The sequence below is a fragment of the Hippocampus comes genome, unplaced genomic scaffold, assembly GCF_001891065.2.
Source record: "Hippocampus comes isolate QL1 unplaced genomic scaffold, H_comes_QL1_v1.1 scaffold132, whole genome shotgun sequence".
Classification (NCBI taxonomy): domain Eukaryota; kingdom Metazoa; phylum Chordata; class Actinopteri; order Syngnathiformes; family Syngnathidae; genus Hippocampus; species Hippocampus comes.
In genome coordinates this window covers 3,950,026-3,959,789 of record NW_017805467.1, presented here as the reverse complement: position 1 = coordinate 3,959,789, position 9,764 = coordinate 3,950,026, and the positions used below count along the sequence as shown (strand labels likewise).

Genomic DNA, 9,764 nt, shown 5'->3' with positions numbered 1-9,764 from the left:
GTAGCAGCTAAGACATACGGACACACGCTAAAAACACGTTTTTAAAAAGGCAACGGAAGCAAAACTGAGTTCGGTTGTACTTTATTTATCCATTTTACAATGTACTCACGCGACTGGTACCTGCTAGGGGTGTGCCTTCAGCGTCCTCTTACGCGCCTACCCATCACTCATTGGCGACTGGTACCTGCTAGGGGCGTGCCTTTAGCTTAGTGTCGTCTTACACGCCCACCCTTCACTCATTGGCGACTGGTACCTGCTAGGGACGTGCTTTTAGCGTCCTCTTACACGCCCACCCTTCACTCATTGGCCGACTTCCGCATGCCTGTCGTCACTCACGTCCACCTTTTCTCTATATAAACAGTGTGTCGGCCAGAGGTGCTCTTAGTCAGGCTTTGGAACTCGGCGCATACATAACACGCACCGCATTATAAGGCGTCCGGTCCATTTTGGAGAAAATTTAAGACTTTTAATGGCGCCTTATAGTCGTGAAAATACGGTATATATATTTTTTTCATATGTTAATTGGTCACTACTTTGCGGATTTTCGTTTATCGCGGGTGGTTTTGGTCCCCATTAACCGCGATAAACGAGGGATTACTGTATTCACCTCCAAAACGTGGCTAAACATTCAATATCCATTTTACATGAAAAATGGGAAAGCTGGGGGGCACATTAAAGGTCAACTGTGAAGTAATTCTGAAAATCACAAACGAAATATTTTTATGTCACAACTACCGTCATTTAGCAAAATCCATGAAATATAGCATGAAAATGTTATTTCTATTTCATAAATTTGACAAAGTCACCATTTTCCCGACATGAGATTCTGACAAGAGATAAACCCAACTGTGACGTCACATCAAGACAACACTAGCGGGGCTCACTATGGAAAGTGTAGAAAGCCAGTCGATTCGGAAAGCGACGTTTCAAACTTATCTGAGAAGATCGATTATGGTTGACTAGACTGATTTCAAAACTAGTAATCCATTCATTTGTTCATGATGAAACGATTAAACATTTTGGTAGAGTCACTGTCATAAACGACATAACTCCAAAGAGTTTTGACACCCCTGCACTACACCGTGAGCGCATGTTCAGAGAATCATGGCGCGCTCCCCTCTCATTGATTTCCAAATGCAGCCAATGTTCGAAAACAATCTGCAGCTCGTGCTTGAACTGCTTTTATCTCAACTGCCTGATGCACTGGCGCTCCATGTTTCCCAGTTGGAACATGTCCTTGAGCTCGTCACCCCAAAAATTCCCGTTCCCTCAACGAGGGTGCGTTAAGAAATATTCTCAGAGCACACCGTTTCACCCAAACTTTTGGGAACCTCAGAATGTTGTTCAAATATGCAGTTCACATTTAGAGTGCCGCCAAAAAACAGGGCCCAGTGCTGGCAGATCAAGGAAAATAAACATCTGTTTTCAGAAACGAATTTGAACCAAGCATAATCTACATCACATCAGCGTATGAGGACGACGAAACGATGGTGAATAACTAAGTTTAAGCTTTTTCTTTTTTTTCTTAAAACACCTTACCTTAATTCGAATACCGTGTTGCATTGTCGCCAAAGATCCATTTCTAGTGGGTTTTATGTGCTTTTGAAAGCCTTGTTGGGCAAAGCAAAGTTACTTGTCATGCCTGCTTCCATACTTCTGGCAGAAGTCCTTCTTTTGTCTTCTTTGAAAGAAGAAGCAACGGCAATCATGGAACCAAAATTTCACTTTGCAAAAGAACAACAAGGATTTGAAAAGCACATTAATCCACCAGGATTGTACAATTGGCTACCTCTGGATGCAAGTGAAGACATTTTTTTCAATAAAAACAGTTTTCAATCAATCAAAAAGTTTTAAAGTAGTTATTAGCCGGCATTTTGTCCTCCTCATCTTCTGCCAGACTGCAGAGTGTGCAATGCTCGCATTAATTTATGAATGCAGCCAAAAGTAAGCAGCTCGATATTCATTCTTGCATTTTAAAAGTTCAATTTATTAAGTGTAAGAAGCGGTCAGAAGGGTGTGAACGATGTGTTTGTGTCTGTGTCTGTGTAATGACTTAAATATAGGCGTTGAATCCTCCATAAAAAATATCTCCACTTCATATATTTCGCCTCTTGCGCTCAGTTTTTGGAAATATAAACCCCGTCATAAACGAGGGAAAACTGGATACATTGATTACACATTCTGTGAGTAGTGAGTTTTCGCTAAGTACTTCAGCTTCCTTCCACATTTCAAATTTTTCCAAAACATGCACATTAAGTGAAATGAAGACTAACTTTTCCATTGAAAAATAAGAGTTTACTCGTTGGCAAGAGCACTCACTCTTTGGATGACTTTGTTGCAAGCTTTGAAGCCGAATAAACATCTTCCAACAAAGCAGAAAGTCCATTGAAGAAAGGAAAAGTGAGGAGGGAATGGGGGGCTCCAGTTATCCCTGCCACTTGGGAGGGGGAGGGAATGGTCATTGTAATGCAAATGTCACTGCCTTGCCTGCTGTTTGTGGCAGGAAATTTAATTAGCAGTTGTGTAGCCACGATACAAACAGGTGGAATGTAAAGAATGCCCGTGATGACACACACGCAGAGAGGAGAGAAACATTCCCATTTTACAACCAGTTTCAACTTGTTGCCGCTGCGTATGTACCAATCAGTCTCAACGTTTCTTTGGCATATGACAACATGTGTTTCTTTGTATCCTAGCAACAGAAGCCCACAATGATTTGCAAAACCACTCCAATTCTGTAGACTCAACTGTTTCCACAGATTCTTAATAGACTCTCTGCATTAATTAATCTTCTTTTCTAAACTCTTCCTATGTTGAAACGGCCACAATAACATGTCCAAACAGTACTTTTAATTTCCACTTAATAAGCCCCGCGAGGCAATCTCTGCTCTGTGTATTTGGGACATGCGTTTCCGTTAATAAATGAAACAAGGCTCATCCCAGACAGCAAAATGTGCAAAAACAGACAGTTCAGATGTCAAATCAGGAGGCAAGTCCAACGTTGTATTATTAGGCCAAACAAAAAAGATAGTGTGTTTCCGGGAACATGAAATTTCAGCATAGGGTCGGTAGGTCGGACAGTTTTTTTTTTTAAATCTTTTTTTTCCCCATCAAAAATTTAAACAAAATAACCATAAAACATAAAACAAGAAGACATTGAAACCGCCGCTCCGCAGCCGGCGCCGCCGCCACCTATTTAGTTTTCTCCCCGCTCCGGGCTCGGGCGGCCGGGGCGCGCCTCCGTCCTCCTCCGCCCTCGGTTTTTACTCGGCCCGTGGTGTTCATCAAATAGTTCGCTGATTTTTATCAATACATCGGATGCTATTTTCTTAACATTACGGTGCGAGCATGCGCCTGTAACACAAAACGCGGTTTAAACTGTCGTCGGAGATCGCGGCCACCGCCATGTTTCAATGTTGTTGACAGACGACAGAGCAAACGACGCACGCGCTCAACGTGAATATCGCCAGAGTTTGCACCGATGTAAACCCTCTACACAAAAATGTAGACGGTTGTTTGAAAAAAATGCCGACCGTAAAGTTTTTTTTCGACGTAGAATTCTCGGTCGGTCGGGTTACCGGAAACACACTACTTTTTTTTCTATGCCTTACGATGGAGACACAGAGCGGCAATGACGCCGATGACGCTGACTCTACATGTGTAAGCTGAAGAGTGGACCGAGCACTTCTCCCTGGGGCTGCGGCGGGCCTCATCAAAATCAGCTAAATACAGCATCAGCAAACACACACACACACACACACACACACACACACACACACACACACACACACACACACACACACACACACACACACACACGCGCACACAGATCATGTGACCAAAAGCCGTGACAGGTCACCCGCCGTCCAAGAGACCACTGCAGCTGTCCTCTTGAGCGCTACACTTTACAACACATGCGGGTCCGAACAGCACGCGTGTTCACAAAAATGAGGAATAGTAGGCCGCAAAGAAGATGCATTATTGCCTGATCAATTGTTATGTTAGAATTTGTGATTACATCCGCAAAATACGACACAACCTTATTCGCTCCGGGGTTATTCTGTGCTGAGCCCGAAAGCTAATCTATTGTTTGCATCGTCTCGTGTCTTGTGAGTGGAAAGCCTGGACACTGGGAGGGGAAGTTCCACCTCCGCGCCCTCGCGACCATCCAATCACAAAGGAATGGCGTCCGTTTTTAACTGGTCAAAAATTCCGAAAACATTTTTTTAAAAACTCGCTCGAGTTTTTTTAATTTTAACATCTCTTCATTCAAAATAGCTTTCATTACTTAGCATAGGTATTTGAACCTCCGGCTACGCACATTCAGCCAATCACAGATGCAATCTGCAGGCAGGCGTGTTGTTTGCACGAACACGGAAATACAGAGTAAACTTTTGCTAAACGAGGATACACGAAAAACTGCGGTCAGGCTGAACGTGAGTTCGGCTATTCTCGCGACGCGATTAAATATAGAATAGCAACGTAGTTGAATGTAAAGTCAATTCAGGTTGCGTAGATCTGGGCCGAGTCTGTGCAGCCACGCTGGAGCCAAACGGCTTTGAGAATGTGCTACTTCGTCACATACACGCCAAGTAAAAAGTGGAGAAGCAATGTAAGACAAAATAATCATTGCCGTCTGTCGGCACCGGGACTTGTACAACACAGCCAGCTTCCAATAGGAGCCAAAAGGAGCAAGCCCAGGCAACAGGGCATGACAGGCAAGTAAGCGTATGGACTTGTTTACAGCTGTTGAAGATAGCAAGAGTTTGAGCAAAAGCCCCCGGCCAGCTGAATGACTGCCAATGTTAATGCTTTTTTTTTTTTGCCATTAATGTCAGAGTAGGAGATGTTGAAAATGTGTAAACATTACATGTTGTATTTTAATGTTTTCTTGGGAAAAATTTGGAGGGTTTAAAATATTTATTTCGCAAGGGCGGGGGTCACCTGTAGAGTAACTATACACATAATTTAAACGCTATATCGGGCCATCCTCTGATTAAATCATTGATCAAGTATCGTTTTTTTTTTTTTTTTTCCCAAACCTGCTGACCGCTATTTGACCCTATAAATCATTGATCAAGTATCGTTTTTTTTTTTTTTCCCCCCCAAACCTGCTGACCGCTATTTGACCCGATAAACAATGATGGCGTAAAGCCTACTATAAAGCGCAGTATTTTGAAAATAAAAACATTCTGCTTGAAAAAAGTAACAACCTTTTTACTGTATGCTCAACACAAGCGCCAAGACATACATCAACGACAGGCAGCATCCCACTTAATTTAATTATCCCATTGAAGTGCCTTTTCTTTGTGGCCTGCCTCTGCAAGCATGAAGTATGCACTTTAACCGCACGGCGAGATGAAAATAACCTGATTAAACCACGGCCATTGAAAAGAATAACATTTTACGTTCCTCTTTCTTTCCATGACTTGGGTGTATTTGTGTGTCAAGTTGCCATGTAAACATAACATTGTCACTCTAGCACTCGGGGTTGAGGTTATTGACTTTCTTTGCAGACAGCTTTTTGGGAGGGTTTTTCGACATATCAAATACTGGAAAGGTTTTCTGACATCTTCTCATTTAGTTGATGAACATTTTCAAACAGACTACATTGGAACCTCGAAAATGGAACGATTTGGAGTTTAACCAAAGCTTTCGAGGGAAAAACGTGTCACAATAGACAAGCAAAATAAACTTTAAATACAAACCAAGGTCTTCAGTACAGTGAAGGAAAAAAGTGTAATGATAACCATAAATGGAATTCACAGCCAACTTGTTTGATAAGAATACTAATCAGATTCTTCGTAAACAAAAGATAACTTTTACAACACAACAACTATTAATACTAACAATGCTATGCAAACACTTTCATTTCTCCTCACCATTACATGTCTGTTTGGGTGAGTCGTGTATTGCTTGCAAATCAGAACCACTGGGGACACAAAACAGATTGTGGTTGTTTTTGCGGTTTATTGTTGTAGCAATTCTTGTGTTTCTTAATGAAATACATCTTAACAAAGCATAAGGCATAAATAAAAGTCACTCGGTACATCAGTCTTGACATTTGAGTTTGTGGGAATACACAACTGAAAGTTTGACTAAATGATTATGCAGAGCGGGGCTTAATTAGATACACTTTCATGCTGCAAAGATTCTTCTTGATGCTTCAGTGCTAAGCAGCATTACAAATGACCGAGCACCTGACAGCTGTCTCTGAAAAGATCCTTCATTAGAATCATTGTCCCCCTGGAGACAAACAGAACAGACTCCCGGGGGGATTTCAGGTACCATACAAAAAATGTGGCTGGAAAGCAGCCACATTTTTTAAATAATAATAATAATAATACAGATTTCTTGAATAATTAGCCCTGTGAGGTGCATTTTGGTAGATTTCTGCATAAGGACCACAAAGGTGTGCGCAGAGTGTACACGTGTTCCTGGTTTCATGTGGTACAGTTTCACTTCATAGCCACATGCTTTATGTGATGTGTACATAAAATGGCTTTGTGAAAGCTTACTATAAATCCATTCCCCCTGTCTGTACTTATCATTTATGTGATTTATAGTGTGTTCCTCCGCATTTTATCACGGCTCATCATTTGTACCGCAAAGTGATCACAGATTTTTATACCATTGGTTTTTGTGGGTTTGAATTTAGTGTTGCACTCCTATGCAGTAACATATTGTGACGCAAAGAGAATATCTGAGTATTGTTGTATGCACCATTTGTGTTTGTTGTTGCGTTGCGTGTGTATGAGTGTTTCTAATTACCATCATATCTATGCTAAAATCCGCTAGCCCATCTATAGTATTTGACATTATATGTCATCTTTAAGCTAGCAGACTTTTATTAAATGAATTTTAATGTTTTGGTTGAACATTTTAGTGTTTAAATATAGTGCGCATGTTTTAATTAGCTGTTGTTGCAAGTGTCAATTTTACAGTAAACCTCAGGTATTGTGGGAGTGACAAACTGAAGCAACCTCTGACTTGAAGAACAATGTGAGGGAGTGTGAAAAGAGACACCAACGAATATTTTTACAATGGATCTTCATTTATAGGTTTAAATGTATTGAAAGCAAAACTATCAAAGCAATTAACCATCAAAAAATTGGCCTATGGTGGTGGGTCTTGATCGGATCCCCCGCGATAAACGGGGGTTCACCTTGTATTTGAATGCAGGATAGACATGCAAAGTGTAAACGCTCAGAGTAGAAACGAACCAGCAGTGGAAAGGAACACCACATCGCCACCTAGCTGAAACTTATCAACTACTGTACTTGGACTTGTTTTATGTAAAGACGGAATCAGGTTAACGTGATTGATCTTAATTCGTCATTCGAGGTCACTCGCAAAGCAAGAGTAGATAGGAGCTGTCGTCGAACTCAGCAATTTGGGTTGAAGCGTTATAAGACATGAGCTGACAACAACAACAAAGTTTGTGCTTACTTGAGCCTGAGCCTCCGGTGGCCCTAACTTTGCTGAGACGAGCCGCGCTCCGCTGCCACCTGCTTGAGTGCTAGTCCGATAACAACACTCCACAGTTCAAGTTAGTGGAACAACACATGGCTGCCGCTAAACAAACAACGTGTACTTGAAACGGCGAGCACACACGGCGATGCTATCGACATTAGCAGCAAGCTAAAAGCGAGGAGGGTTACGTTAGCCCGACCCTTAGTGCTGCCGCGCACGAAAAGCGAGCGAGAGCGCCTTCGTGTCCCCACACAACATCGCAACAAGTGGGAAAGTGGTGTTGAAAGAAGCCCAAGTTGGAACAACACTGACAGGCAAGCAGCAGATATGAAATCGACATTTTGTGAGCTGACAGTCATTTTGGGCTTTAAAGGCGTACGACTGGAAGCGTTGGCTAACTGCAACGCGGAAACAGCGTCTCAACTTCGGTTGTGGTGGGAAAATGACGCACGACCGCCATGTCATCAAGCGTTTCTTGAATAAAAGTCACTTTTGAAGAATATAGTCACCTTAGTTTTGCGAAAAGTTGTGCCTGTGTCTTTCTAGTCACTCTCCCCCACTCGTTCGATGACCTCCAGATGCTGCTGCTGCTGCGGCGGCGGCTGCTGTTGCTGAGTGTTGCGCCGGTTGGCAAGAAACTGTCTCCACGGCTACAGTCACTATGGCGCAACGGGGTCTCGAGGCAACTGTTGCTACCCTGGAGTGTAGACGTCACAGTCCGCTCCGTACTGGGGGGCGGGCCAAAGTGGCAAATCCCACCCACGGACAATTAAACTGTCAACTTGACCCTCACCACCGGAGGGCAGTCTTGATAAACCAAGTGGTGAAAGGCGGCTCCTCATTGGTTGTTTGCGTAATCACGCCCACTCACGAGCCACACCAAATGGTATAATAATTTACAGTTGTTCTCTGTTTCTATAAAAATGAGAACAAACGAACGAATGCATTTTCTTTTATATATATGGACAAATAAATGATATATTATCTTGACTTATCTTATATAAGATATCAATGTGCGTTCTATCCTGGTATTGTATTCGTTACGCCCTCGATATATGATTTGTTATATGTGTTATATTGTTTGCCAATTGCAAATGGTAAAAATAAACTTCACTGAAACATGTGGGTTTCAAACGTTACTCTGCAACATCACCAATTTCCTATTCATAATTTCAGAATGGGAAGCATTTGATTGATTTCACTTATGACTACTATGGGTATTTTTTTTCTTTTTTAGATTATATTTTAGATATTTTTCATCGTTAAATTCCACTTTTTGTTTTAACTCTTTCGTGTTGATTGTAAAAATATTGGGAATACTGTAGTAGTATATAGTGAATGGTGCTGTGTCAATTTTATTCCCCTCAAATAAGGTGTATAATTTCTGTTATATTTATGTGTGTATCCATTTTTTTCGACAGAACAGCGCCGTCGTGTTTGTACGCTCAACCAGCCCGATATTCCTGCACTTCCGATTTTCAGCACACAGTGGCAGCAGAAATCTAGTTACTGAATTTTGATAGCAAGTGTCTACTTTGTTACGTCAGATAGAGAAAAAGAAAATAGGTGAAAAGGAAAATCGTTTGACGAAAACTCATGCTTTTTATGTTTCAATTTAAGAACTGCTTAAACACAAAACAACACAAGTGTAGAAAACTATTCAACCAATCTATATTGAAACTCCCTGGCAAGGAACCTGATAATAAAGTACAGTACATTTATGTGAAGATTTAAACACTTCACATCAAACTTCCATGCCCTACATCAGCACAGAGACAAAAGAACTCAAATCATACTTATTGGTCAAAAATGCGTCATGTTTTTAAGATTCTATTTTTCTTCTGATAATGAGAGGGCAGGGGGGCCAAGTCAACTATAAGTTATTACGCAATAGACTTGCGTATGTACACAAAACACATAATGTACATTAAAATACAATATTGTGCATATTGTGCAATGTGAATATTATCAGACCCCCTTATCAGTGGAGTCACAATTGTGTATACGTATTGCTGTGTCGCAAATTACGTCATACGTAATTGGATGGCAGACTCTTATACAATATTTCATTGACTATACCTGTATAACCTACTTTGCTTATCCAGTACCAATTGTTTTTGGTAAATCTGAATTGTAGAACCACTTACTCAATTACTACAATTTTTGCCGATTTTTGTTATCTCAATGTCATTTAATTTCACAGTTAACATTTAGTAAAGGCAATATGAATATATATTAAACATGCAATTTACCTGACAGGCTGTAGGAAACGTTACCTTTTTTCTCACTTT

At 41.2% G+C, this 9,764-nt stretch overlaps 1 protein-coding gene across 7 annotated transcripts in view; it reads right to left on the bottom strand.

Moving 5' to 3' along the window:
* Positions 1-8,205, bottom strand: part of rfx2 (regulatory factor X, 2 (influences HLA class II expression)) — a 29,708-nt gene extending 21,503 nt beyond the window's left edge. For 2 of the 7 annotated variants that reach the window (XM_019875285.1, XM_019875287.1), the window contains exon 1: positions 2,320-2,966. In XM_019875285.1, the coding sequence (XP_019730844.1) occupies positions 2,320-2,462 (143 nt within the window). In that variant the 5' untranslated portion in view covers positions 2,463-2,966. Of the gene's footprint in view, positions 1-2,319; positions 2,969-7,449; positions 7,923-7,982 lie in introns of those variants that run through there. The other 5 variants (XM_019875289.1, XM_019875288.1, XM_019875290.1 and 2 more) reach the window with 5 other exon arrangements.
* Positions 8,206-9,764: the final 1,559 nt, after the last annotated feature.